General features: G+C 40.1%; 1 protein-coding gene across 5 annotated transcripts in view; it reads left to right on the plus strand.

Annotated features, from left to right (window-relative positions):
* Positions 1-225: 225 nt before the first annotated feature.
* CASK (calcium/calmodulin dependent serine protein kinase) overlaps positions 226-27,893 on the plus strand; it is a 226,309-nt gene continuing 198,641 nt past the window's right edge. For all 5 annotated transcript variants that reach the window (XM_082009616.1, XM_082009618.1, XM_082009619.1 and 2 more), the window contains exon 1: positions 226-417. In XM_082009616.1, coding sequence (XP_081865742.1) covers positions 359-417 — 59 coding nt within the window. In that variant the 5' untranslated portion in view covers positions 226-358. The remainder of the gene's footprint in view (positions 418-27,893) is intronic.

Here is a 27,893-nt window from a genome sequence, read left to right on the forward strand (position 1 = left end):
GGGGCGGGAGGGGGGTGGGGGCGGAGGAAGGTGGGGCCGTGGAGTGTGTGACACGCGCGGGGAGCGGCGGCGGCTGCGGCCCGCGGGAGGAGGAGCGGGGAGTCCCGGCGCGGCCGCGGGAGCCCCCGAGCGGGCGGGCGGCGGCGCCCCGGGAGGGTGGCGGCGGCGCGAGCTGCCGTAGCGGCTGGGATTTACCGTGGTAGTGGCGGTTGGCGCTGACCGGCAGGGGAGCGCGCGGCGCGGCGGGGACCGTGCCCGCGGCCCCCCCTCCCCCCTCCCTCGCCCCCCCTTTCTCCCTCCCTCCCACTCCCCCTCCCCGGGGCCGCCGCCTCTCGGGCTGATCCCCCCCGCCCGGACCATGGCCGACGACGACGTGCTGTTCGAGGACGTGTACGAGCTCTGCGAGGTGATCGGCAAGTGAGTCCCCGCGGGGAGCGGGCGGCGGGCAGGGCAGGGCGGGCGTGTGCGCCAGCGGGCAGAGCGGGGGCGGCGGTGCCCCCGTGTCCGGCCCCTCCCGCTGTCGGCGGGGGGAGAGGGATGCTCTGCTCGGCACCCACCTGAGTCGCCGCCGCCAGCGGGTCCGTGCGAGCGGTGCGGGGATGCGGGTCCCCCCCCTTGGCTGGTGGCGGCGACGGGGCGAGTGCCTCCGCCGCGCTGCCCACCGCCGTTCCTTACGCGGGAGGCGGAAGGGGCAGAAGTGACCCCATGTTTCCTCAGCCACCATGATTAACCGCCTAACCGCCGCTCAGCCTGGCTGCAGCGAGCGGCAACCGCTTCCCACCCCTTTTCTTCTCCTCCCCCCTATATCCCATTCCTGGCACACCCATCAAGGATTGCCTATTGGGGAAGGGAAAGGGAAGGTATCTCTCCGTAGATCCACCTCTTCACTGGGTGTTTGCACGTTTGTGCGCCGGGTGTTGGTTTTTCCTCTTTGCTGCAGAATAACCAGCTTGTTAGTGGCAGTGCTAGTGACGCGGAGGTAGTGCTCGGTTTTCGTCCAGATCTTTCCCTCCACTCGCATTCGTGTGGAAATAGAGATGTGCAAGGCAGTAGGAGTGCTTGGCCTTCCGAGCCGTATTATGCAACTGCTTTTAAACCGGTGTTCCAGGCTTGTATCAAACCTAGGAGTTGAGGTAGTTGCTGGCGTTGCCCAGCTCCTTGTTTCGGGTTACCGCTGTTGCAGAGTAGATAAAAATGACAGTTAAAGTCTGAAGTCTGTGTAATCGCATCAAGAAAATGCATAGAATCCCCCAAATCAGATGGTGATAATGAATTAAAGCTGAATTCCCCCCCCCGTTTTTGTGACTGCACAGTTTGAAAATCCATTTTTTAATTTATTCGTAATCTTTCACGTATTTTCTGTACTTGTGTCTGTGTTGCAAAACGGACATGAAAGATGTAGCAATATTGTGACTTTCTAATTTTCTCTCTGTTTCTGATTCCAAAGCTGAGATTGCTGTGGAAGCTTTAGTAGAGACACTGTTCAGTGTGTTTGCAGTTTTTTCTTCCACACAATGAATTTTATAAGAGCAATTGTTCACTGTGATTTAATTACAAACAAAGAATTTTTTCTGCATATATTCTGTTGCCCGCTCTCCACCAGCATGCTTTTCAGTTTATATCAAGTGCTGTCTACTTTCAAAGCCAGGGCTAAAAATATTCTAGAATTAATCTTTCCTCAGGATTATACTGGAATGCTAGTCTTGGCCTTAGCAGGTGACTTTGTTGCCCACAGAACTTTCAGCACTCTGTCATTTCACAAGGTATTACTACCTTTCTCTTAACACAAACAACTTTTAAAAATAATAAGCTTAAAGGGCCTTGTTTGCTGTCATAAATGGTAAGCTATTGCTTTAGCTTAAAGCTGGCTGTTGGTGAGGAGCTTCTGTAGCTGAGAAACAAAACTCTGTTATTAAACATGTTTTCAAGACAATTTTTGGCACGTTCCTTTCACAAGTGGTTTTATGCTAACCACTGCAGTTCACACAGTATTTTATTCATACCCGATTACCGTTAGAAAGAAGGTGCAGTGATTATATTTGGCATGACCACACACCCTTTTAGAGAATGGATGATTCACAGGAGTCCAGATGTTTGCACGTTTCAAATGACTTTTTCTTTTGTGATTGGAGAATTTTGAAGAGAGCTATCAAAAACTGTGGATTAGGTATTAGCTACAGAAGTTCCACATGAGATTTAGGTAGTATAGGTAGTGGTGTGATGTAACCAGATCTAACAGATAAATGTTGAATCACAGTAGCATGATGATGGCAAGAACACTGTAGCAAAAACAGAGTGGATCACTGGAAATAGCAGCAGTGGTGGTGTGAAGGGTTGATAACTTGTTGTGATTGCTCAGGCTTTTCCACACAGATGTCATGTCTGTCCTCTAAAAAAACATTTAAAATAAATACACAATTTCATGTGCAGTTGTATAAGTAGTGTTTCTGTTTCTTTGCAGTACTACAAAGTTGACTTCCAGGGAACCGGGGACACAGCATCTTTATTTAGCTTGCAGATTTTGGGTACCACCTTGCCTGTCTTTAAGCAACTTGAGAAAAGCTGCTGTAAATCTGCTTTGAATTGCTACATATGCATCTTACTAAACATCTTTCAGTGAAACATCCACTAAATGTCTGCGCGTTCCTGTAATTTATTATTGATTGATACAGTAATTTAGTTCTTGCAAATAGCACATCTGGCCCCGATTTGCATTGCAGACACATGAAATATTAAAACGTGTAATTTATCTTTCCTGAATAGGTAGTTACCACAGTCATTTAAGGTAGTAAAAGGTATTTTCACAAAGGGTGTGGGAAAGAGATCTTTGCCTGTAAAATGTCTGAATATTTAGTCTAAGAGAAGTCCCAGAGTTCCCATACAATTTACTGGAGAAATAAGGAAATAGTTTCTTAGCTGACAGTACGGAGTCCAATTTTTTGAGGCATATTCTGATCTTTAGGATAAACTTTAAACACTTCTAAATACTATAAACTGATAAGACTCACTTTGTGTAAACTCAGTGATAATAGCTTTTGGTGTGCTGAAGTATGGAATAAGTACAATGCGACAGTGTATGAATTAATTGATTGGAATGACAGTGATAAACTGTTTATTATGTGACATTTAATGTGTTTAAGTTCTGCAAGCACATATTTTTCATTTTGAATGGGTGCAGGAGAAAAAAAAGGCCAGGAGGAGTAGACAGAAAATCTTCATTTGCATGTATTTCCAGTATACCTTTCCATCGTTAAAAACTATATAGAGATAAAAATTGGAATAATATTCCCAATTTCTTGTTGAACTTTTTAAAGTGGCATTTATGGCACTAACATTAGTCATGTAGCTTTACTTTACCAGACGTGTTATGTTCTAGGTTACTGTCTTGTCTTCAGACTTGGCTGACACAAACACACTTCAAGCAAGTAAATCCCAAGTAAATTGGGGATTTCTGTATTAGGCTTCAAAAATGTGTTAACGTATCTCAGGATAACTGGCAGTGATGAAAAACACAGGCATGCCTTTTTTTTCCCCAAACTTGCTTCCAGGTAACTGTGAAGAGATTCTCCTTGCATATTGGTTGAGAAGTACACAAGCTAAAATATTTAAGCCACTTGATTGACAGTTCACAGATAATAGTGCTAAGTGTATGTCTCTATTTTTTATTAAAATTTTCATTCAGAATGCATGGAGTAGTTTCAAAAACGTAGTAGGGGTAGTGGTGAAACATCTTGGGTACTCATCTGAGGTGAAAACTGTTCTGAGTTTATCATAGGAGCTCCACGTACACGTATCAGTAGTTTTCTTTATGCCAAAGTGAGAATGCCTGTCTTTAGTTGGTATTGAATCTAGAAGACCGAAGCATGGCTTTTATTATAGAGTCCTTGTTCCGCAAGGACTTTGTTTTACATTGTCTGTTTTTGAGTTTCTCTACCTCTTAAGATTCATATCGGTTTATGTTAGCATGAGAGTACCACTGTAAAGATTGTCTGACCTTTCTAAAAGTAGGATTGCAGGTTACTTAAAAATGTCTCAAAATTTTAAAGTTGTAAATAGTATGTGATGAACTTGCTAAAAGTTTATTTGTGTTAAAAAGGGCATTGGTCACAACTGAAATCATTAGTCTTCATATTAACAGTCACTTAAACTGTAAATTTTTGTAGTTTTGTCTTCCGTTTGTGGACCATATATATGTACAACCGTTGTGCATAGTAGTAGCATGTCAGTATTTTTGTACCAAAGAGTAATGTGGTGGTTGGTGCTCATACTACCATATCATTCAGGACGTTCTCTGCAATACGACAGGGTTCAGTCTAGTCCTTTTCTGCACTGCACACTGAGGATTTTAGTTTGTTTTCATCCCTCCTTCTCCTGTGATGGGATAATTCTCTCTGCTTGGGCTCTTCCATCTGGTAAAGAGAAGTTGAAGTGCCTAGAGCCTGCCGGTGTTCCTCTCTTCTGCAGGCTGCCAGCGCTGCTGGAACACTGCAGGAGATAGGAGGGGAGGATGCAAGGCCTTGTGGTGGGAAGTGGGACAGGAGATTTTTTTGCATTAAAGTATGAAGGCTTGTATCGCCTTGAAGTCAGACAAGAGGATGGTGGTTGCAGTTCCATCCTGATCTACTACCTTGAGATGGAGATGCTTTAGATTTATGCCCTAGTCTGGGAGCATTTAGGAAAGGGAGGAGAAAGCTCATGGATTCCTTGTCCACAAAATATTTTAATAATTTTAAGCACTGTGATAAAAAAAACTATCTAGAAGCATTTTGATGGTTTCAGTTACACTGTTTTTCATTGTTGCCTCCATTTTCTCTGAACAGGAGTGAATGAAAATTAAAATGTGAAACAACTGTATTATGTACTCACTGTTTGGAAAGGGGGGAAAGGGAGGGGAACTTCCCTGGGATATGGAAAGTGATTTCTCTAGTTTAGCTTTTGACTTTCTTAGTAGTTTGAAATACTAGTGTACTAATAAAACGTTCTTAGCTGTTTTCTGTGTTACAGTGTTTAAGATGAACAGATTATAATGAATATTTGATTTACACATAAGGTCATAATGTGTATTGCTTCAGGAAAATAACAGTAGATTATTTGAAGTGTATAGTTGCTAGAATATCTCCTTAGCTAAGTAATTCTGCTATGAATTTTAACTGTAATAGCAACTTGTTTCTACTTAAGAGGCGCTTTCTACTTAAGAGGTTCAACTGCAGCTGAATACAGAGTAGAATTAATATACCTAGTTGCAGGTCATGACATTTTAATCAGTACTCTTCTTTCCATTTCTGTGGCTTTTCCTAGTGTGTTTTTGATAAGTGGCTGCATTGTTGCATACAACCTTATAATGTGAATAAGACAGTTGCAATGATTGAGAAGTAGAGACTCGCTTAAGAGGCAAGTTTGAAGGAACTTGATCTAGGAAAATGCAAACTAAGAAAGACTGTGCGAGGACTTTGCAAATATGATTTTGTGCTTAAACACCTGAGAGAAGGAAGCCCTTGAAGGTAAGAGCAGATGAGCATATGTGTGCAGACTAGTCCTGAGTAATTTGAGGCTGAAAATTAGAAGATTTTAGACCAGTTTACTACTGAGGTTCTGGAGCAGCTGTCTGTGAGAAGTTGTGGGACAAAAAAAGCTACCTTGTCTTGAAGATTTGCTAGGTTAAGAGTTTGATCTTTTTATTAAAATAGTATGAAACTTTGTTGCCTTCAAGAATGGGGGCTAGACTTTAGGACTCAAGTGATCCCTGATAATTTCAATACAAACACAATGCTTGAGATAAAATGCTTTGGGATAAAGAAGTGTTAGGGAAAGAAAATACCTGTATTTTATGTCAACAGCCACTCGCCTACTTAGCCCTCTGTCTGATACACTGGCCTTTTTATAATCTTTTATACAGATGTCATGACAATGCAAGGTAATTGAGCAGTATTAACCCTAATAAGATGTTTCCAAAGATCACTTTTCAGAAACCTGTAGTCATATTAAATGTGCTATCTAAAGAATGGTGACTTCAGAATTGAAAATGGTGGTTGTCAAAAGTAGGTATTTTATGCCAAATAATGCAGTTAAAAAGAACTAACTCTTACAAATTCACCTTTTTCTAGGAGTGAGTACTTTTTTTTTAATGTACAGTGTGACAATGTGTATAAGGATATATTACATGCATGGCCAGAATTATCATCCCTAGTCATTTAAGACTCTTAGGATAATGTACTAATCAGCTAACATGCCCACCGAAAGAACCCCAAGAAATGCTTTTATTTTTCTTTGCATGTATCAGATAAGCATGTAAGAGGATACCTAGGTAAGGTATCCAAAGCATGGGAAGGGAGAGCTTCTCCTCAAAGTAGCTGTAAACTGAACTGTATTTTAGAGTGTCCAGTTAGTAATTTCTGTAAGTAAACTTCTGCTGTATTCAGAGTGAGTTACAGCGTTTCTTGGGAAATGTCTATTGGCAAAAAGAATGCTTCCCTTGTGGGAAACAGAAGTGCACAGCAAGCTTTGGTGTTTTGGTTACAATTGTGTTTACTAGTGCTTAAGCCCCATTCTTACCAATACCTTTTTCTGAACTGAAAGCAGCTAAATAAAGTTTGGAATAATTTCTGGAGCTTGACAATAAAAGAACTTTGCATTATAGTAAGGGTTTAATTTTTCACTTCAGTTTATGTGAGAAGCAAAGGCATCTTTTCAGAAAAACAACTAGAAAACTGTTACAGGGTCAATTTAGGACTAAAAGGACGAAGGACTGTTTCCTAATGTTGTGTCAATGACAGAAGTGATTCTCTCTTGGTTAACAAGTGCCTTGCTCTTTTACTTTCATACATTTTTGCTGGAATAGGGTAAGTAGGGGTAGCCAGAAAGTTACTACATACCTTCTGACTGTTATTGCAGTATTCAAAGTACAGTGGGGCTGTACTTCCTTTCCTGGCTTAGGATCTGTCAGAATTCTTGTAGTGTCAATATTTTGTGAATTTCTATATTGACTTTGCTTTGTCAGAAACCAATAGTTAAAACCACGTGAAGACATTTGGAATTGATGCATGGTTCTTGCACATTTACTAAGTTCATTGTCTGCCCCTTAAGTACTGTATATTTTCCTTCCACCAGAGGTTTCTAAATATCATTTCATTAAATAGAGTTTTCCTTGGCTCCTTCATCTGTTTCTTTGGCTACCCAATGGCATGTGTAAGTGCTTGCAGGTACTCCAATTTAATTTTTGACTAACATCCCCATAAAACACATAAAATGTGTCCTGTTTCAGTTCAGTTGTTTAGGAAGCACTTTCAGCTTTGAAAAACTAGCTTTATCTTGTCAAAGTGTCAATGCTGCTGTAGCTGAGATTGAAAAAACCTTACAATTTTAAAGTGCCCTTTTTCTAGGGAACACAGAACACATGATTCTTAGGTAACTCCTGACTTCATTTAAACTCCCTGTTACCAGGGTTTGGAAGGTAGTTCATGTTTGGAAATTTTTGATCCAAAGACATCTAGGGGTAAGAAAAAAAAGTTTTAGCTGTAGTGAGGCTGAGGCTTCTCAGGTACAGTGGTCTTTAAGATATTCAGAACTTTATGAAATCTGTCTCTGGATGTCTTCCTGCATGGGTATGTAAAGTATCTGTTTTCCTTTTGTGCCTTCAGGATTCGTTATGGACTTTCCCAGCATTAGTGCTGTTGTCTTTTAAAAAAAAAAAAAAGCCTTTACAAAGATGGTCCCTGATTCATCATGAATTGTAAATGGAAGGGCAGTGAAGAAGCAAGTGAGGTAATCTCATCTCCCTTCTACAAACCACCCCCACCCCCCTCTTACTGGTTAGGGAAAGATGATACAGAAAGTGGGGGTGAGGGTAGCCTGGGAAGATGACAAAAAATTGAGGGAATTATATATTTCGGTGATAGGATCTTTCCTGCATCAATACCTATTGATACCAATTTGATATAGTAACAATTTGAAAAATACCAATTTGACCTAGTAACTTTTATTGGAACAGAGCAGATCTTTGTGGAGCTCTTTAGGTTTGCCAGGGTTGGACTTGAATCCAGTAGGACCAGGTAGGCTGGGTTCAGATGGGTTTAGAGAGAACATCTGTCTGATCAGCACTGGTCTAGCTGTACAGAGCAGCTAGCCAGGGCAGGAGTTGAGGTGAAATCCTGCATCTCCATAATCCTGCAGCCTCTTCTAGTGTACCATGATACCTGAAGGAGAGCTTCAAGTTGTAGCTGGTCTGTAGATTCTGTAAACCTGGCAGTAGTAGCCTTTCTTCTCTTTTTGCCCTTGTGTGAGGCACTGTGTGAGTGCATGAGTGCAAGTTTGTGATGTGAGCTGAATTAAGTTTGCGGTTGCTGGAAGGGGGGGGTCTTGCTCTCTTTATGTGCTTCCGTGCCCTACATGATCCACCTTTCCTCTTGTGCCAGCTTTAGCATTCATCTGATCTATATAAGCCAGGTGCACTACAAAAATACTCGCTTGTTGACGGGGTTATTCTTCTGCTGTTTTCACTGGTTTGACTAGACCTACAATGCAGTCAGGGCTAGCTCAAGTTAGAATACTTAGGGATGGAGAGAGATAAGCTGTGCAGGACCCTTGCCCTCTCCCCATCTTTGACAACAATGAACTATTAATTTAGGCGGTATCATAACATGTTTTGTTGTTGTTTTTTTTAAAGCATGTTTGGTTTTTTTGCATAATAAGCAGGAAGATAGCCTCCAAACTCTTTCCTGCAATAATCCAGAAAATGGTAAGGAAAGGAGAGGTAAGTTGCAAATTAGCAAACAATAATTAACACACACAAAAAAAATAAATCACACTTAGTTGCTTTTATGTTCTTAATTTGCTTCTTTCTTCTTTCTATACACATAGACATTCCCCGTAATTCAAACCAAGCATTAACTTTATGTCAGGACCTCATCTCATTCAGGATTTAAGTTGGATACACAATAGAGTCAAATTAAAGTTAGGAAGGCAACTGCAAGTCTGGGATTTTCATTTTTTTAATATTTGAATTAACTCTTTGAAGCCTCTAAGCTTACAACATGGTTAGATGCTCTTCAAGTGTGCGTGTATTTTGTTGGGTCCTTCAGGACTTAAATATTAGCAGCTGGATGTACTCTGAACCTCAAAGATGCTTAATGTTTGAAAGTGCTTCTAAGTTTTATAGAAACCACACCTAAGTCTGTTACCTCTGGTTCTGATGTGATTATGTGCAAAAGTACTGATAGTGTGTTTAGGAAAATTTTCCTGAGCCACCTTTTTTCAGACTTTATTTTGCTCTAAACCTAAATTTAATATGTATTGCATTGATCAAGAACTTGTTTCAATTATAATATTTGCAGGCCTTTTGTTTTTTTTTTTTAAGGAAAAGTTCTGTGTTAGTATGTCTAGATCAAGTATAGATTGAAAAGTACCAACTTCTGCTTGCAGAAAACACTGTTTTCCTTTCTACAGCCCCCAAACTAGAGGTAATCTCTTAGTGTTCGCTTAAGGCAAGCGCCTTAATTCCAGAGCTTCAGCACTACAGGGATGAAAGCAACAAAAGGGGCTTTCAAAACAGAAGGTCAGACAGGACTGTTTTGCTCAGTTACAGCTGTTAGATTAAGATTTATTTTTTTTTTTCTTTGTGGAAAAAATGGTTACCTGTTGGCTGGGTTTCTCGGATGTTCAACCCTTAAGGTTCAGTTATCTTTAAAGCATAAAGTAAACAGGGTACTTAAAATATCAGGAGCTCTTTCTCTAATCTTAGATCTCAAGTGTGTCGATTTTTTTAATCAGTTGTAGGCAATTCCAACTGGAAAGTATTCAATACTTCATAGCTACCATTGCAACAGGATACTTTCTCCACTCTTGCTTGAGAAAGAAGGTGTATCTTCTTCCTTGGATTCTTAGTTTCTTAATTGTTTGAAGTTTTCAAGAGTTGTAGTTGTTTGCTCTGCTGGTTAGGGATGTTTGCAAATAGATTGCTGGCTGTAGAGTTGGTTTGCTTGTGGCGTGTGTATGAAATACAATTCTCTCAGAACAGGGACTGGGAATCAGATTTCTTTTTTGCATAGTGAGTATGATCATCATAGATGCTTCTTTTCCCTTCTTAGTGATGTGGTGAATATTGAATGATTCCATAAAACATCAGCTGAGAGTGTTGTGAATACCTTGGTTTCCCATATCTTCTAGCCTGGTGAGTGCTTTTTCAGGTGCTGTGTGTTAGGGAAGGACTTTAATATGTGCCTCCCAATTTTGGAGCAAATGTTCCAAGCACTGATGAGTGAGTAGCATGGGCATGGACCAACAGGTTGGGTCTGAGAACGTGTCCTGGTTAGTAGCTAGGCGAAATATGTAGCAGAACTTTTGGTTTGGGTATTCTCCTTAGTTGTGAGATACTGAGCTATTTGTTGCTGTTGAAACAGTGCTTTTCAATATGCTATGATCATTTCTTCTTAGAATTAAACAGCAAACTCAGAAGCGTAGAGTTTTAGAGTTTCTCAGGGATGCAATTTAGCAGAAAGGTGAGATCACTTTGTGAAGCTTTCGTGATTCTTGCCCTGAATATTTGTTGTTTTTCAGAATAGAGTTTCATTTCCTATATTGCTAATATATATTTAAAAAAATTCAAAGTGTTGCAGAAAACTAAGAGCTGAAAATTCTCTTCCTGAAACTGGGCCTATACCCAACTTTTCAGTGTTCATTACAGTTGCAAAGCTGAGGAAAAGCATGTGAATAATACCTTCCTGAAATGTGGTTTCAGATACATAGCTGGAACACTCAGAAATCAAAAAAAAGCGGTGACTTCTGAGAATACTGATACATGGTAGATTTAATCACATATATTTTGTTGAAAGCTGTTTTAAAATGCTTTTTCTGATATGTGCTAAAAATTGATCTGTGAAGTCATTGCATTTAAAAATAAAGCCTTAGTATGGTTTATACCTATTCTTTCTAATGGGTTTCCAATTCTTTTGTCACTGTTTAAAAAAGGAAAAAAAAAACCCCACAACTGGAAATGTTTACTGTTTGAACAAAGCTGTAAGAATTATTCAGACCTTTCGTTTTGATTTAAGTTTTTCTCTTACTCTCAATTGATAGCTTGAGACTTTGCTGCCATCTCTAGTTTCTTGATGAAATTTATCATGAGCTGCTATTTGGTCCTACGTTTTCATCTGTACTCTTAAACAGACAAATTTTGGTCAGATTTCATGACTGACTGGTGTTTGAAGAGTTTGTTTCATAAATCCTGTATGAGGGAAGAAGATAGCTGTGTCCTGTGTTTATTTCCTTTAGAAAACATTAGGGAGTTTCTCTTTAGAGAAATACCTTGTATTCTTTCTTGCCTCATCTTCAGATACAGCTGTAGTTAATAAGCAAACTTTTAGCACTTTTTGCTCTGTTAAAAGCATTTTTTGACTGTTAAACAATTGCAAGTCACACTCCTGTTACTGTTCCTATTATGATACAATACCTTAAGTTTCTAATCTGTTTATTTTCTGTAATTTTAAGTCATATTTCAGATTATAATTTGGTTTTAGAGATGAACATACTGTCATATATCACTTTTATGCATTTTTGTATCTTTTATAAAAAGCAGCTTTGTTCATCATCCTCCTTCCTACACCTTTGAGTGCTTTCAGAATATCTTGACGAAAATTTTATACTGCATCTGGCTCTGCATTCTCTGTTCGTTGGTTAATGAATGTAGAACAGTTCTGGTTTTTGCTGGTCTCTTCAGCACCAACATTTTACTGCTGATTTGAGCGACAGTATACCTTGAAGTTTTTTAAGGATTTCTCTGCCAGTTTTCATCTTCCAGCATTTCTTTTATAATACAAAGCTCCTTGATAGCTCTGCCAAAGCTTCTTTCTGGCTTCTTTTTCCCCACTTTGCCCTACATTTCTTTTTCATATCAATACTTCTATATGCTGAGATCTCATTTAGTTTTCTTCAGACCCACTGGCCTCCCAGCAGACTGTAGGACCTCTGTCAATCAGAACTTTGCTCCCATGGAAACTGGCTTGCTGTAGAATCAAACTACAATTTCAGTTTCTGCAATCACAACTAACAAGAAGTTTCTCTAGTCCTCATAGTTAAAAGAACCGGAACCTTTGAAAAAGTGTTGTTATTGTAGTTTTATCTTTGAATCTGCATCTGTCCACTACTGTGGACAGTAGTGTTGCAACCTGGATTGTTTTCCTTAGAGAGATTGGTACACAGTAACCTGCCTCGTGAAAGTCGTGATGACAGTTCAGGTATTTAATATGTGTTGCTTTTTTCCCTTTTTTTCCCCATACCATTTTTAAAAGCTGTAGGGGAAAGAGCTTTTTCTTTTGTAGGTTGACTTTGCCTGTGCAGCATGAAAAAAGTAAAGTTTTGTGGCTTCACTGCTTCTGCCTAGAATTCGAGGAAGAGAGGTAGTTCTCCGCACTCTGTGTCCCTTGAAAATGTGTGGAAGAAGGAAGTTTACCTAATCTTTTCTCTCCAGGGGGAATATGATCTTGGCCTTCTTGTTTGAGCAACCATGCTTCCCTACCCAGTCAGTATGGGGGAAAAGAAGGGTTTTTCAGCATACAGGCATGTTTTATACCTAATAAGTACAAACCTGCTTCAATCTTTCCTGTAAACTGTAACTAGCAGAAAACATTTTTTATATTTTTCACATTTTTCTACTTTGTCTAATCTCTATGGCTTTGGGGGGACTGGGGGTGGTCCTCAAAGAATGATTAAAAAAATGCTTCTTTTTTTCTCCCTGCTACTTTTGTTAAGCTGCTGCTGTTTTACAGAATAACTCTTGAAATCTCAGGAAATGGAAACTTGAATGCCTACTGCCCATGTTCAAGGTCTTGTTACTTCCCGAAATACACACCTTCAAGGGAAGGGAGAAAGTCATATCTCCCAAGTCTGAAACTGTACTATGTCTTCTGTAGGACTGTTCTGTAGAAAAAGTTATGCCAGTAAACTCGTTTGAAGAGGTGTGATCCTGCCCTGTTAGTAAATGAGAGATGATATCAACACTGTACTTTTTTTTTTCTTTTATTGGGTTTTGTTGGTTTGGTTTTTTTTTTATTTTATCCACATGTAAATGGGCTGGTGGTAAAATTCTTCATTTTTTTCCCCCATTCTCCTTCACTTCTTGATGCAGCTGGTGAGTGAGCCCACCAGGGGAGGTGCCTTGCTGGACCTGCTGTTTACAAACAGAGAAGGACTGGTGAGAGATGTGGTGGTCGGAGGCCGTCTTGGGCTTAGCGACCATGACATGATAGAATTCTCAGTTGTGAGTGAAGTAAGGAGAGGACTCAGCAAAACTGCTACCATGGACTTCTGGAGGGCAGACTTTGGCCTGTTCAGGTCACTGGTTGAGAGAGTCCCTTGGGAGACAGTCCTGAAGGACAAAGGGGTCCAGGAAGGCTGGACAGTCTTCAAGAAGGAAATCTTAAAGGCGCAGGAGCAGGCGGTCCCCATGTGCCGTAAGAAGAGCTGGCGGGGAAGGCGACCGGCCTGGCTGAACAGGGAGATTTTGCTGGGCCTCAGGGAAAAGAGGAGAGTTTATCACCTCTGGAAGAAGGGGAAGGCAACTCATGAAGAGTACAAGGATCTCGTTAGGTCAAGCAGGGACAAAATTAGAAAGGCAAAAGCCCAGCTAGAGCTCAGTCTGGCCACAGTCGTAAAGGATAATAAAAAATGTTTTTACAAATATATTAACAACAAAAAGAGAGGCAAGGAGACTCTCCATCCCCTACTGGATATGGCGGGGAACATTGTCTCCAAGGACGAGGACAAGGCTGAGGTACTTAATGCCTTCTTCGCCTCAGTCTTTAATAGCCACTCCAGGTATCCACAGGATATTCAGCCCCCTGAGCTGGAAGATGGGGATGGAGAGCACAATGTACTCCTCATAATCCAGGAGGAAGCAGTCAAGGACATGCTAAGCCACCTGGACACCCACAAGTCTATGGGGCCTGATGGGATCCACCCAAGAGTACTGAGAGAGCTGGCGGAGGAGCTTGCCAAGCCACTCTCCATCGTTTATCAGCAGTCCTGGTTAACAGGGGAGGTCCCAGAAGACTGGAGGCTTGCCAATGTGACGCCCGTCTACAAGAAAGGCCGGAAGGAGGATCCTGGGAACTACAGGCCTGTCAGCCTGACCTCTGTTCCAGGGAAGATTATGGAGCGGTTGGTTTTGAGAGTGCTCACAGGGCATCTGCAGAACAGCCAAAGGATCAGGCCCAGCCAGCATGGGTTCATGAAAGGCAGGTCCTGCTTGACCAACCTGATCTCCTTCTATGACCAAGTGACCCGCCTAGTGGATGAGGGAAAGGCAGTGGACGTTGTCTACCTGGACTTTAGTAAAGCCTTTGACAGCGTCTCCCACAGCATTCTCCTGAAGAAACTGGCGGCTCGTGTCTTAGACGGGTTTACTCTTCACTGGGTGAGGAACTGGCTGGATGGCCGAGCCCAGAGAGTTGTGGTGAATGGCGTTAAATCCGGCTGGCGGCCGGTCACGAGTGGTGTTCCCCAGGGCTCGGTTCTGGGACCAGTCTTGTTCAACATCTTTATAGATGATCTGGATGAGGGAATTGAGTGCTCCCTCAGTAAGTTTGCAGATGACACCAAGCTGAGTGGGAGTGTTGATCTGCTGGAGGGTAGGAGGGCTCTGCAGAGGGGTCTGGAGAGGCTGGATCGATGGGCAGAGGCCAACTGTATGAGGTTTTATAAGGCCAAGTGCAGGGTCCTGCACTTTGGCCACAACAACCCCATGCAATGCTACAGGCTTGGGGAGGAGTGGCTGGAGAGCAGCCTGGTGGAAAGGGACCTGGGGGTGCTGGTTGACAGCCGGCTGAATATGAGCCGGCAGTGTGCCCAGGTGGCCAAGAAGGCCAACAGCGTCCTGGCCTGTATCAGGAATAGTGTGGCCAGCAGGAGTAGGGAAGTGATTGTGCCCCTGTACTCGGCACTGGTGAGGCCGCACCTTGAATACTGTGTTCAGTTTTGGGCCCCTCACTACAAGAAGGATGTTGAGGTGCTGGAGCGTGTCCAGAGAAGGGCAACGAAGCTGGTGAGGGGTCTGGAGCACAAGTCTTATGAGGAGCGGCTGAGGGAACTGGGGTTGTTTAGTCTGGAGAAGAGGAGGCTGAGGGGAGACCTTATCGCTCTCTACAACTACCTGAAAGGGGGTTGTGGCGATGAGGGTGTTGGTCTCTTCTCCCAAGTAACTAGTGATAGGACAAGAGGAAATGGCCTCAAGTTGCGCCAGGGGAGGTTTAGATTGGATATTAGGAAAAATTTCTTCACTGAGAGGGTGGTCAGGCATTGGAACAGGCTGCCCAGGGAGGTGGTGGAGTCGCCATCCCTGGAAGTGTTCAAAAAACGTGTGGATGTGGCGCTTCAGGACATGGTTTAGGGGACATGGTAGTTCTGGATTAATGGTTGGACTTGATGATCTTAAAGGTCCTTTCCAACCTAGTGATTCTGTGATTCTGTGATTCTTATAAACATAAATATGGTCTTCCATCCTATCAGCTTAAATGCTATTTGGAAATTTGTTGTTTATAAAGCTTCAGAAAATATGTTGTTCTTTAATGACATGCAAAAATCTTTCGTTCAGCATTCTTTGGAGTGGCTCAAATGGACAAAGGTGTGCTAAGTCGAAAGTCACATTTGACCAAGTGCTAATTAAATGTTTTTCTTGGTTGGAGTTAAGACCCTACAAAATATGCAAAAACACTGTATTCTTGTCTGTTTTAATGCATATGTGCTGAGTTGTTATGGTCAGTATCTTGCTCAGGAGCAAATTTTTGATCCTGGCGTACTTAATGCATATGGTAGGAATGAGCAATTGGACAGTATTGACCTAACATGAAAGTATCCTTTATTTTTTGGTGGTTTTGGGGATTTTTATGCTGATATGGTTCAGAATGATCCAGTATCCAAAACTGGCAGTGTATTTATGAATGTTTGGTGCCATTCAGAGTCGACTGAAAAAAATCATGTTCAGCTTCTCGGTATTATGTTGGAGTATTATGGTGACTTGCCAATTAAACTTGATTAGCATATGCTCTTTCATCAGTTAAAATGGTTTCTTGAGTTATGTTCTTGAGAAAATCTGTCTAGTTAGTAGAAAATTCCAACCATAGTCATGCAGTTGTCATAAAAGCAGTAATTGCATAGGTAATTCTCTAAAAACTGGATGTTTTCCCTGTGAGGGAGTTGACAGCAAATAGTAGGAAGTGTTCACAATATTAATATTGAAGATCAAATTCATTTTCATCTTGTTCAGAAAAGAGTTTCTGCGCAAGTGTTCACTTTCAAAGATTTTTACATTTCGTAGTAAAATGTATATAATGAAGTTCTAAAAAAATCTGTCAAGCAGTGTTCCTTCAGGTGTCATCACCCCCCTTGTAATTTTGTTCATGTTCTTACTGTTCTGATGCCTAAACTAGACTGAAAAAAACCCCAGGATTAAAAAGAATATATCTCTCTCCTCCTGCCCATTTCATAAGTTTCCCACTGAGTCATTCTCTTCAGGGATTTTGGCCAGTTTTCCAACTACAGAGCAATTACTCTTAAAACTTTCATCTTTACCTGGATAGGAATCAGGGAGCACTGGAAAGCAAATTGCTCTGTGAACAGCCATGTGTCTTCATGAAAACAGTTAAACCATGAAACCAGTTTATCAGAAAGAAGATTACATGTCTTTGTTTTTAGAAAGAAAGCCCAGATGATATAATTTTTTTTACCTCTTGGGCAAATATTTTCTGCTTCTCAGTAGATTATGTGTGGTTGTCACATGCTGGAAAACGTTAGTGAAGGAAGGGGCTTTTGGTGTTGGCTGCCTTTCAGTGATGCTGCCTTAGTGATGCATGGAATGTGTGATACTTGAATCTAGTTTATCACAGAGGAGTGTCATATAGTAAAGAGATTTATCTATCCCTTGAGTATCCCATGTGGGATTATTTGGTTGAGAACCAGGCCAGCACCTTCCTTGAATGTTCAAAAAAAGCCCAGGAAGAAGATCGCCAGGAGATCATTAACAGTTTTGAACATGCGTATTTTTTAAAAACTTACTTTAGTTTGGCATGATCTTCCTCCAGTTTGTATTTGAAGCCACATTCAGACTAGACTCTCAATAATAAAGTAATGGTTTTAAAGCTTTGTTCATGGCAGATTCTTGCAGAATGGACAAGATTGTAAACATGGAGATATTTCTAGGCTTAGGAAGGGAGTCCTTTCTCCTTAAGGCAGGAAATGAACAGTCAATTGGAAATAGATCATTAATTTTGAAAGTGTGCCTCAACCTTTAAAAAAAAAATGATGCTACCCTAGACATAAGGTTGAACTGTGTGAAATGATCTCTAGATATCCTAGAGCACTCTTTTTATGGATTATATATTCTGGTTTTGGCCATAATAGTATCTGGTTTTGGCTATAGCAGTTGGTGTTGAGTAAGATTTTCATAACAAATGGGAGATCACCTTCTTTGTATTGAGAGGTAGAATACCCTTGGTGTTCTCCAAGGAGAGAATACCAAACAGAGGAGACTCTGTTCGGCATTCCAAGTCTGCACCCAGAGGGGAGAAAAGAAGCAAGATTTGAATCTCAAGAGGTATGCAAATGGTTGCTTTGCTTCTTTCAGTTGCACTTTAACCTAAAATGAGGAAGGGGGCTTTGATTCAATTTGTAGTATGTGTTTGCACTGACAATCAGGAATGGGATCTTCATCAGTAGGAGCTAGTTCAGGTTGCAGTTCTAGACCTGTTCAGCCACTTCTCAATTAAATGTGGAGAGAAAAAGCAGGTAATAGCAGTGACCATCGTTCTGCCTAGTTCCTACTAACATATTGCTGGGTCTTCAGGCAGAAGTAAAGGAAATGTTTTTTACAAGATAGGATAGATTTGAAACAAATGCTTGGACAAACTGATTAAAGAAAACTTTGCTTAACTGCTGCAAGTCCTTATTTTAATTAGGACATTAACTTGTGAAATATGGCCTAAGCTTGCCCCAGAGAGCTTTATAGTAAACTGATAACTGTGGGGGGGTGGGAGGGAGAGGGTTTGTTCATTTGTTTACTTTTAAAGCATATGCAGAGCATAATTTTTAGTATGTTGGGGGGAAAAAACCAGGATGGCAGTAAATCCTTCCTTTCAACATTCAACCTTACTCCAGCTGTGAAGATTCATGCAGTACAGGCTTGGAACTTTTTTCTACTTGTTGTAGCTGTACTGAAGTTGCATCTCTGCAGAAGGCTATGTCAGATTTATCATCTGCTACCATGTCTGCAGAAGACTTTCACCACCAGTCAGTATGCATGCTTTAGTTCTCTGTTGCTAGTTACTCATTGCCAAGACTGAGCCTTGTCTGCACCCTGCTTGAGGCAGGTAGATGCACTTACTGTAGTATCCGCAAACCTTTTTTTATTCAAAATTTAACTGGATATTAAGTTTTGTGGGAATTTGTTTTAAGTTAATTTCTGGGACTTCCCCCACCCTGACTTGTCTGAAGGTCTTAACAAAGACTGAAGACTGTCAGACACCTTACATCAGAAAAAGTAATCTAAATTCAGAGAAAACTACCCACTGAAATACTTTCATGTTGTTGTGTCCAGTCAAAAGATGTAATTTTTGCTTTTTCTGTACCTGTCACTCATATTGAGCTGCTCAATTTTATCTTAATTAGTATTTTGCTATTGCTGCTTTAAGATGAATGAAATTATTATGTTTTTCCAAATATGCCCAGTGCAGATGTTTTTGAAACATTCGCATCTCTTATGGGTTATAATGTGTAAAAGCAAATTAAAAGTTTGAGCTTTTACATTGTGACAGCATTGAGTTCATCACTGAGCTTTTTGTCCTGATAGAGTAAATGTGCAGTTTCTAGGGATGAAGTTCTACATTAAAAACAAAATACTGCTTAATATTTCCAAAGTGGCATTTAATTTTTTTCCCTGCAGAATTAGCTTTAGTTGTATAATGTACTTTCTAAAATTATTGGTCAGTTCCAGACGCTGCTTGAATAGACCTGTCCAGTTTAACTGTGTTTTCAATGGAATTGATTCAGGACTACATTTAGACCAAGGATTTTGCCCAAATTCTATTTCCAGAAGCCTAGCAGAACCTCAGTTGTATGCTGTGGTTTGCTGCTGATGATTACCATCATTATCATTATTATTTATTGGTTGTTGTTATTTATTTGTTTCATATGTACCTTAATTTTACATGATGTTGAAAATAATTTATGCTTACATTTTGGAGCAATAAATTAGGAGTGTGCTTCAGCAAAGTGTACGAACTCATGCTCAAATCTGATCTGCTGTGGTAGTTGCTTAAATTCGGTTGAGCTTTGTTATGTTGCAGCAGTTAAAGCAACAGTGCAAAACTTCTCAACCCTTGAATGTTTTGATATAAGCTTTCTCGGGTCAAGTCTGGCCATTTTAGAATATCTTGAACTCAGTGCAGAGCTCATCAGGCATGGTTACTTTTGATGAAAACTGGGGGAAAGGGAATGGAGAGAGAGAGTAGGAAGCAACTACCTTTTGTCCAGTGCATGGTTAATGCACCAGACCTGCTGTTCAGGACCTGAGTTTGACTGACTGCTGCGAATACTGTGTTAGAAGTCAGACTTAGATGTGGAGCTTTACAGTCCTGCTGTTCTAGCTGGGTGACTCTGTACCCAAAAATACAGTATTACAGGGCTTACAGGTAGTGGGGAATTTAGATTGTATTCTTGCCTGTGTAGGGAACTGCACTGTACACGTTGGATCTTCTAATGCTGTATATGCATATTGTTCAATGCTGCTGTAATGAAGAATACTTAAGTCTTTGGAGAAGTGTTAGAGCCATCTAGGATTTCAGTATATCCATAAAAGTATGATCTGCTCCTTCTGGCTGTTTGTGTACAGTTCAGCTCATGAATGCTGGTGTTTGGGTTGATGGGGTTTTTTTTCTTTGGAGAGTCAGATTGGTTTAATCAGTTTTTCAGGTAAACCGTCTTATATGCAATAATAGAAAATACTATTTATAGCTTATATAAAAGGTGTATCATAATGAAAGTAGTAAAAGTAAAAATTGAAGAATTTCCATAATGGTCTTAAAGGCAGTTTCAACAGCTTCAGAAGAAATCTTAGGAAAAGGAAGATATAGGATAGATGTCAATATTTAAATGACATGAACTTAAGTTCTCAGATTTCTGTGGTATTGGTTATAGTTGCATTTAGTTTCAACATACAGAACTTCTATAAGGAAGATAAATACAAAGAAATGAAGACTGTAGAAAAAACAAGCAAATATATTTTAGAGAATACAAGGTAATTTAAAGTGTAAAAAAACCCCTCATTTTCTCATTAAGAATTATGGTATTATAACATTTTTATGGCAAAAGTATGAAAAAGCAGTCATTGGTACATACAGGGTTAACACATCTGAAAAATAATAATTCTAAGAGTTCTCATAGCAACTTTTAATTATACGAGTGATTTGTTATTTATGTGTGTTTGGTAAGTGAAGGACTTCAAATTTTAGGGCTCCTTTAACAATCTGTGAAAATATATATTTTTTTTTTTTTTAAATAAATGCCTAATGTCTTGGCATTATGCCTATTTTTCTTGCTCCTAAACGGGAGGGAGCAGGAATCATTGAAATCCTGGCCAAGTGGATTTTGGAAACTTGGTTTTCAAGTGGAGTATGTTCCAGCCCAGTTCCGCTCAGGGAACTGCAGTTGCAAACAGAAGAACAGAAGTTGGAACTGGAAGCTGCTGAGAGAAAGATTCCTACCAGGGGTGAATGTGGGAGGAAGAGGGAGGGGAAAGGATGAGTAGAGTACGTTGATAGGAAGGAAGGAATAAGGAACTGTGTTTGAAAAATGAAACTGAATAACCAACCAAAGGAGGAGAAATTGTGATTGCCAGCCTGCAAGGACAGAGAAAATGGTTTGAGGGAGGTAAAAGGAGCAGGAAGGAGAAATTAATTTGCAAGTTAATAACAGAACGTTTGCAAAGGTGAGAGGGATAACATCCCAGCTGAGCTAAACATTGTGGAAAAGAAGCAGCTGGTGCCTGAGAAGCTCTGGGGGAAGAGGAATGGAAGTGAGAGGAGAATTATGAAAGACAAGATTAGGATTAGTGAGGTGATACTCGGACATGAGAGACCATTTTATCAAAGCAGAGTAGGCAGACGGGTGTAAAGATTGATTCACGAGTAGGGATGGAATGTTTGATAAGGTTATTGCCATCAATTATTTTTAAGTAGAATGTTTTTGAATTGCAGTGATTTATTTCTTTATTTGTGTGCCGTTTAGCCACATGAGCGAACAGAGTAGAGATTATTAAAGTAAGTTATGAAGAAAAATGTTGACTTCAGAAACTGTAGTGAGCTGCATCACAGGGGATAATCATGGGTGGTAACAGTTGACTTTTGTCAGCCATCTCAAGTTGTATTTTCCCTGTTTCTTAATCCTATATGATTAAATAACTCCTCCTGAATCTTCATTCTTGCTTTTCCTTCCCCCTTGTCCCCAGTGCTTATGGCACAGCTCCTTTCATTTTAAATGAACTGGGTTAATTTACGTGTTTCAAATATTATGTCTTGCTAACGTAGCTCATTCAAGCTAAAGCAGGTTAGGGAGCAATTGTAGGAAAGGCCAAGGTGAGGGATGAAAGCGTGCTACAACTCTGACAGAGGAAACAACAGTTGGTTACAACTAGGTCTGACAGCTCTGTGCCAGCTTGGATTCTCTGATCCTGCATGCATGCATCTTACTGCAGCTATCTTGTGAATAAATATAAATTAACAATTTAGTAAAATTTAGGGTTTTTTAATAGAAACTCCATTACATTGTGCTAAGGTTATGCAGATTTAAAAATATTAATAATATTATTAATATATTTATCTGTTGGTACAGCCTAGCTTGAAAACATTTTCTGGACAAAACTTGGTGACTTACTCCCAGTTGACAGACCTATTATTTCCAGACAGTGCAGAAAATAGATTTTTTTACCTCTTGATAGTCAGACTTTTTTAAAATCTTGAGGTCACAGCAGACATTTTGTTTATTTTTTATTGGCTTGGTTTGGTTTTTTGGTGTTTTGTTTTGGGGGTTTTTTGTGGGTTTGTTTTTTTTTTTTTTTTTGTCTCCTAAAGCTTAGTGCTCAGTATGTTCCGTGTTAACATTATGATTCTGAGTCCCGTGAATTTCTTTTAGCTACATACTGGTACTTCTGTTGTCCGTCTTCTGAAAGAATTAAGTTTCTCCGCTTCTTGAAATGCTTTGTATTTTGTTCTTTGTTAACATTTCCACATGATGCATGTAAGTCATTGGTTTAAGAAGAAAAATAAAATCCTGTTATTATTGCAAACTTAATATTAGCCAGGACTAATTAGTAAGTGTGACTTTTAAGATTAGCAAGCGTGACTCCCTCTACCTTTTCTGTGATGTGCACTGTGAATACTATAACCAGAGCAGCTTTTTAAATGTACCATCTAGACTTGAGTGAGTTGCACAGAAGTTAGCATATGGTTCTTAAATTGGCAGTGATTTCCTATATTATATCCTTGCAGTCTCCTTGAGTAAGGGTAGGATTGTACAAGGTTACCAACAGACAGAATTCAGCTTGCAGCACTGCTATTTTAATGGCACATTACAAAGACAGACCACTTGATTAAACATTCTTGGAAGGATGTTGCCATACAGAAATACCCATTTTACAAATATAAACTTGGAAGTTACCTTCTACTTAAGTGCTGCTTCTCTGTAAGAGAACCTTCTGTATAGATATAATAAAAAAAATTAGCCATTGCTCATATAGTACTTTTGTATACTGGCTTAGTAGAAAATCAAGCGTAATTTTTACATTGCCGCCTTAAAAATATGCAAGATACTGTGATGCCATTCAGCTTTCCATGTCTCTATAGAATTGTGTGATGGTCTTATCTGTCACTGAAAAAGAAGATTCCAGTAGTAAAAGGATGGGTTTTCATGTCAATCAGACAGTTGTTTATATTCAGACAATAGGAAATGGTGCTCTGTCCCTCTTCCCTACATATTTTTTTCTGTCTTTTATGCTGCTGGAAAGAAGCAGGTGGTTGTCAAGTCTCTGCCTCAGACTAATGAGACTGGAGATGCTTAATGTGTTCCGTGGTATGAACGCAGTACAAACTCTCCCACTGCTGGCCTGTGTGAATGTCTGAAGATTTATGGGTCAGAAAATTAAGAATATCTGTTTAAGCCGTTGTTACTGCGGCAGTTTTCTTTCCCATATGGTGACCCATCAGTCCAGAAGCAGCAGGATGGATAGGTAAGATCTGTGTTGCATTGTTCCTTTGGCAAAACAAACAAAAAACTGTGAAGACTCCGATAAGTGAATGAGGTTTTGGGAATGAATGAATGAGTTATGCTGTGTATGCTCACTACATGTGTGCTGTTAGGCCACTGCAAATGTCAAGGGCCCTTTCATGTGAAAGAATTTTACTTGAGAGGTCTTCAGTCCAGTCTGCTTGAAGTGGATTGCTCAAGGCTTTGTCCAGTCAGGTCTAGAAAAGGATGGAGAACCATAATATCCCTGTGCAGCCTGTTCTGGTGTGTAATTATTTTCTGAGGCAAAAATGTTTTCCTTATATCTAGATGAATCCTTCACTGTTTCTCTATGACCGTCGTAGCACATTCTTCCACTGTACACCTCGGCAAAGAGCTTGGCTCTATCTTCTCGATAACCTCCTAGGTGCTGAAAGATTACTGCTAGGTACCCTGTTAAGTTTTCTCTTCCAGAGGCCATACAAGCTCATTTTCGTCAGCTTGTTCTCAGGCCAAATGTTTGAAATTTAATCAGATGCTAGATTTGTCAGGTTTTTTTCAAGGATCTTTGGTCCCTATTTGCAGTTGGCACATCTCCATCTTTTTTTTTCATTAAAAAAATAATCATGGTAGATGAAGGGACAGCAAGGAGTACTGTCTATCTAGATGTCAGGAAGGCCTTTGACATTGTTTACCATAAGATCCTTATAGAGAAGCTGAAGGAATATGGCCTGGTTGAGCAGACAGTGAGGTGGATTGAAAACAGGCTGAACAGCTGCACCTAGAAACTGCTCATCAGTGGCATGAAGTCTAGCTGGAGGCCAGTAACTACTGTTGTACGACAGTGGTCAATATTGGGTCCAGTCATCTTCAACATCTTCATTAATGATCTGGGCAATGGGACAGAGTGTACCCTCAGCAAAGTTGCAGATGACACCAAACTGGGAGGAGTGGCTGAGAGACCCAGAGGGTCGTGGTGCCATCCAGAGGGACCTCGACAGGCTGGAGAAACGGGCTGACAGGCACCTCATGAAGTTCAACAATGGGAAGTGTGCAGTATCCTGCAGGTGAGGAGGAACAACCCCATGCACCAGTACATGCTGGGGCTGCCCAGCTGGAAAGCATCCTTGCCGAAAAGACCCTGTGGTGGACACCTAGTTGAACATGAGCCAGCAGTGTACCCTTGCCGCAAAGAAGGGCTAATGGTATCCTGGGCTGCCTTAGGAGGAGTGTTACCAGCAGCTGAGGGAGGTGAGAGAGGCAATGGGCACAAACTGAAACACAGGAGGCTCTCAGAATATCAGGAAACAGTTTTTTACTGTGAGGATGACTGAGCCCTGGCACAGGTTCCCCAGAGAGATTGTTGAGTCTCCATCCTTGGAGATATTTAAAAGCCAATGGTCCTGGGCAGCTTGCTGTATGTGGCCCTGCCTGAGCAGCAGGCGGGGACCAGATGACCTCTAGAGGTCCCTTCCAACCTCAACCATTCTCTGATTCTATTTACATGATTTAGAGAAATAGATGGTACATCTTACGTTTTTTATATATATATCTCAAGTTTCTACAGCAGCAGGCTGAAGACCTGAGTTTTTAACTGCCTCCAACCCAGGTTTGCATGTGGCAGCTGCTTTTGATGTTTCCAAGAGTGAAACGGCCTCTGATACTATGTTCAATATCTTGCAGTATATAAAATTAATGGAATTGGGATACACAGTTCTACGTCCTCAGGTTTGCTGTCATCAGAAGTTATGTTGAAAATCTGGCTGTAATCTAACTTTGACATCTTAACTTGGATCTTTCATTTAGTACTGAAAGTTATCAGACAGCATTCCAGACCTCATAATCCTTCTAAACCTGGGGAGCACACACAACCTCCAAAACATTTGGAAGAATTTCTTTTCATGCCTCAATTCCTAATTGCTACCTCATTCGCTATGTATATATGACAATGCTTTCTCCCACAGTGTGGTGCTGTTGTGTTTAGCTCTAAAGCTGGTAACAGAACTGAAATAAATGTTTCTTTAAAAGAGTGTAAGACAATAGTGCTACAGCTAAGAAGGATCCTAATATATTCCCCCTTCTGAACACCACATTCCACTTAACGTTTGTTGTAATAGAAGCTGTGAGCTTGGACAAGGTTTGCATGGAGTTATGTGCTAGTATTGTTAAAGTTTTTGTGCCTCCTCTCAATTTGCACTGTAAGCAGAAGGAAAAAGTTGAATGTGTTTCAAAGGTAGTCTTTCACTGCATCTGTCACAGAAATGTGAATGAACATGCATGTCCTTCATAGGTTTTTCTATGTGGACTTGTACAGAGAAGGGAGATAATAACAGCAGGTGAAACACCTGGGTACAAGGTAGTTCTTTTTTTCTACTTCTTCAGTCTCTGCGAAATTAATTTAGACATTTAGCTAGGTCATTGGACCACCTTTACTAAACTGGAAGTGGATATCGTTCTGCACCAGAGTGGAAAAAAATCACCTTAACTTAAAAGCATTATTGAATTTTGTTTAATTATGAAGTTTATTTCCCCCTCCCCCTTCAAATGATAGTGGAATTTAAACAGAAATGTTAAACCAGTGAGATGTTACACTAAGATACATCTCACATTACAAGTGAGATGTAGTAAACTTGGGCCATCATTAATTGTTTTTTTTCCTGTAACAAAATGTGCCCAGCTGCTTGCAGTTCATAAATAGTTGTCAGTTCTGCTTGTTCTTTTCTTTTCTTTTTTTTTCTTTTTTTCCCCTTTCTTAATTGTGAATCAAGAATTTGTGTTTCCTGAGAGGAATTTGTTTCTTAAGACTCCGATTTACACTAATGTGGCCATGAGGGATTCTAATAGAGCTTTCTTGGCTTTTTTTTTTTGGCATGCTCTTCAAGTATATTCCTTTTCACCCCATTGCATACACTGAGTTCAGGTTCGTTGACTTTTTTCTTTTTTAAAAATCTTTTCATCACATTCTTCTCTTCTTTTTCTGTGTTACATCTTTCTGCCTGCAATGACATCCATGGAGCAGTAATGTTTGCTCTTCTCTATTTTAGCCACGTGGGTCTGTGATTTTAAGCTTCTCTCCTGTTACAGAGACCCAGTGCCAAAGACCAAAATTAGCTTATTTAAATCCAGTTACAAAAAGATATTAGTTCTTGAATTGTCTTGCTGATTTAGTATGCATATACAGGCTTTTACTTGAAGTTAATGTAATGTAATGAATGTAATGAATGGCTTGTTTGCTGTGATTGTTGAGTTTATTTGAATTCATTACACACTTTAATGTAACATACTCTGTAGTTATTAAAGGTGTGAAGGGCTTTCAAGAGTAGTGTTGGTAACAAACTTAATAGGGTGTTGCTTAAGCTTTAAAATGTTTTGAAGAATGCTTATAAACTGCTTATGCAGTTATTTTTAAGTTATTGCATCTTAAATAAACAAATCTTCAAATAACTGTTAAATAGGCTAATAAGACTTATCTGGCCTTCACCATGTTTATGCTATAAATAGATCTAAAGCCAGTCCTTGGCAGCAGGCTGCTTAACAGGCTTCTGTGTGGCTTTACAGCCAGAGCTGTATGTCTGGGAGATCCACCTGGTGAGTAAGCTCACTTTTTAAAGGGGCTTTTTTTTTTTTTGCAGTGGTGAAAGTAAGTAAGAAGTAAAATTTATAGTTGTGGGAAAAGAGGGAGGGGGCTGGATCCATGTAGCGATTTTAGCTCTTCTAAAGTCTTCAAGTGTTAACAGCATGCCTGTGCTACCTCAGTAATGAGATGAATAAATTGATGGTCAAATATCCAAGGAGTATTCTGTTTTTCTCTGAGTATACCACACTTAACACATCACAATTGATATAATGTATAATTTCCTCAGTGGTTGAAAAAGTCGTAAGTAAAAATTTGGTATGTAAAAGAGCATAAAGGATCACCTCCTCCAAACTTGCTACTCAGGAAGAGTAAACATAAAATACGCTTCCCACAGTTCAATTATACTTGAGCATGTGTCCCAATTTACACAAATAAGTACACAAATAAAGTAATTGGAAAGAATGTCCTCAAAATTTGGAGACCAGAGATCACCTGGACTCTATTTAGATACAGAATTTAAATTTTTAGAGAAATGTTAAGGTTAAGGGGGGTCAGATTGAAATAATTCTCTTACCGAGAGATAGAACTTAATCTTTTTCTGGAGAGCATGGTGCTGTTTCTCTTATTTAAGTGATCTTGTAGGCATTTGATGAATAATTAGGTCTTTAAAGACTGTACATTCAGATTCATTTCTGAATCTGCTTAAAATGAGTATACATACATATATACAAGTGGCTGAAGTGGATCAAAATTGTGATGCATTAGCTGTAAAAACAAAAATCCAAGATACGTATTTGAGATTATATACTGTACACTGTAACTGTTTTATGCAAAGCAGCATGTCTTGTTTTCTGCATAGTACAGTGACAAATGGAGGGACGAATTTCATGAGACACAAAACAGCTTCTTGATTAACGGTGCCAAGATTTCTGTTTAACTGCCAGTGGTATTGAAACCTGTCAGTTATATGCTGTCTGTAAGCTGATTTTGCTTTTGTACGTAATACTGGAATTAGCTGTAGCAGCCACTTGCTTAGAAGCATTGACCGCTTAGAACACTA

This window comes from Phaethon aethereus (assembly GCF_964289735.1).
Source record: "Phaethon aethereus genome assembly, chromosome: 1".
NCBI lineage: Eukaryota > Metazoa > Chordata > Aves > Phaethontiformes > Phaethontidae > Phaethon > Phaethon aethereus.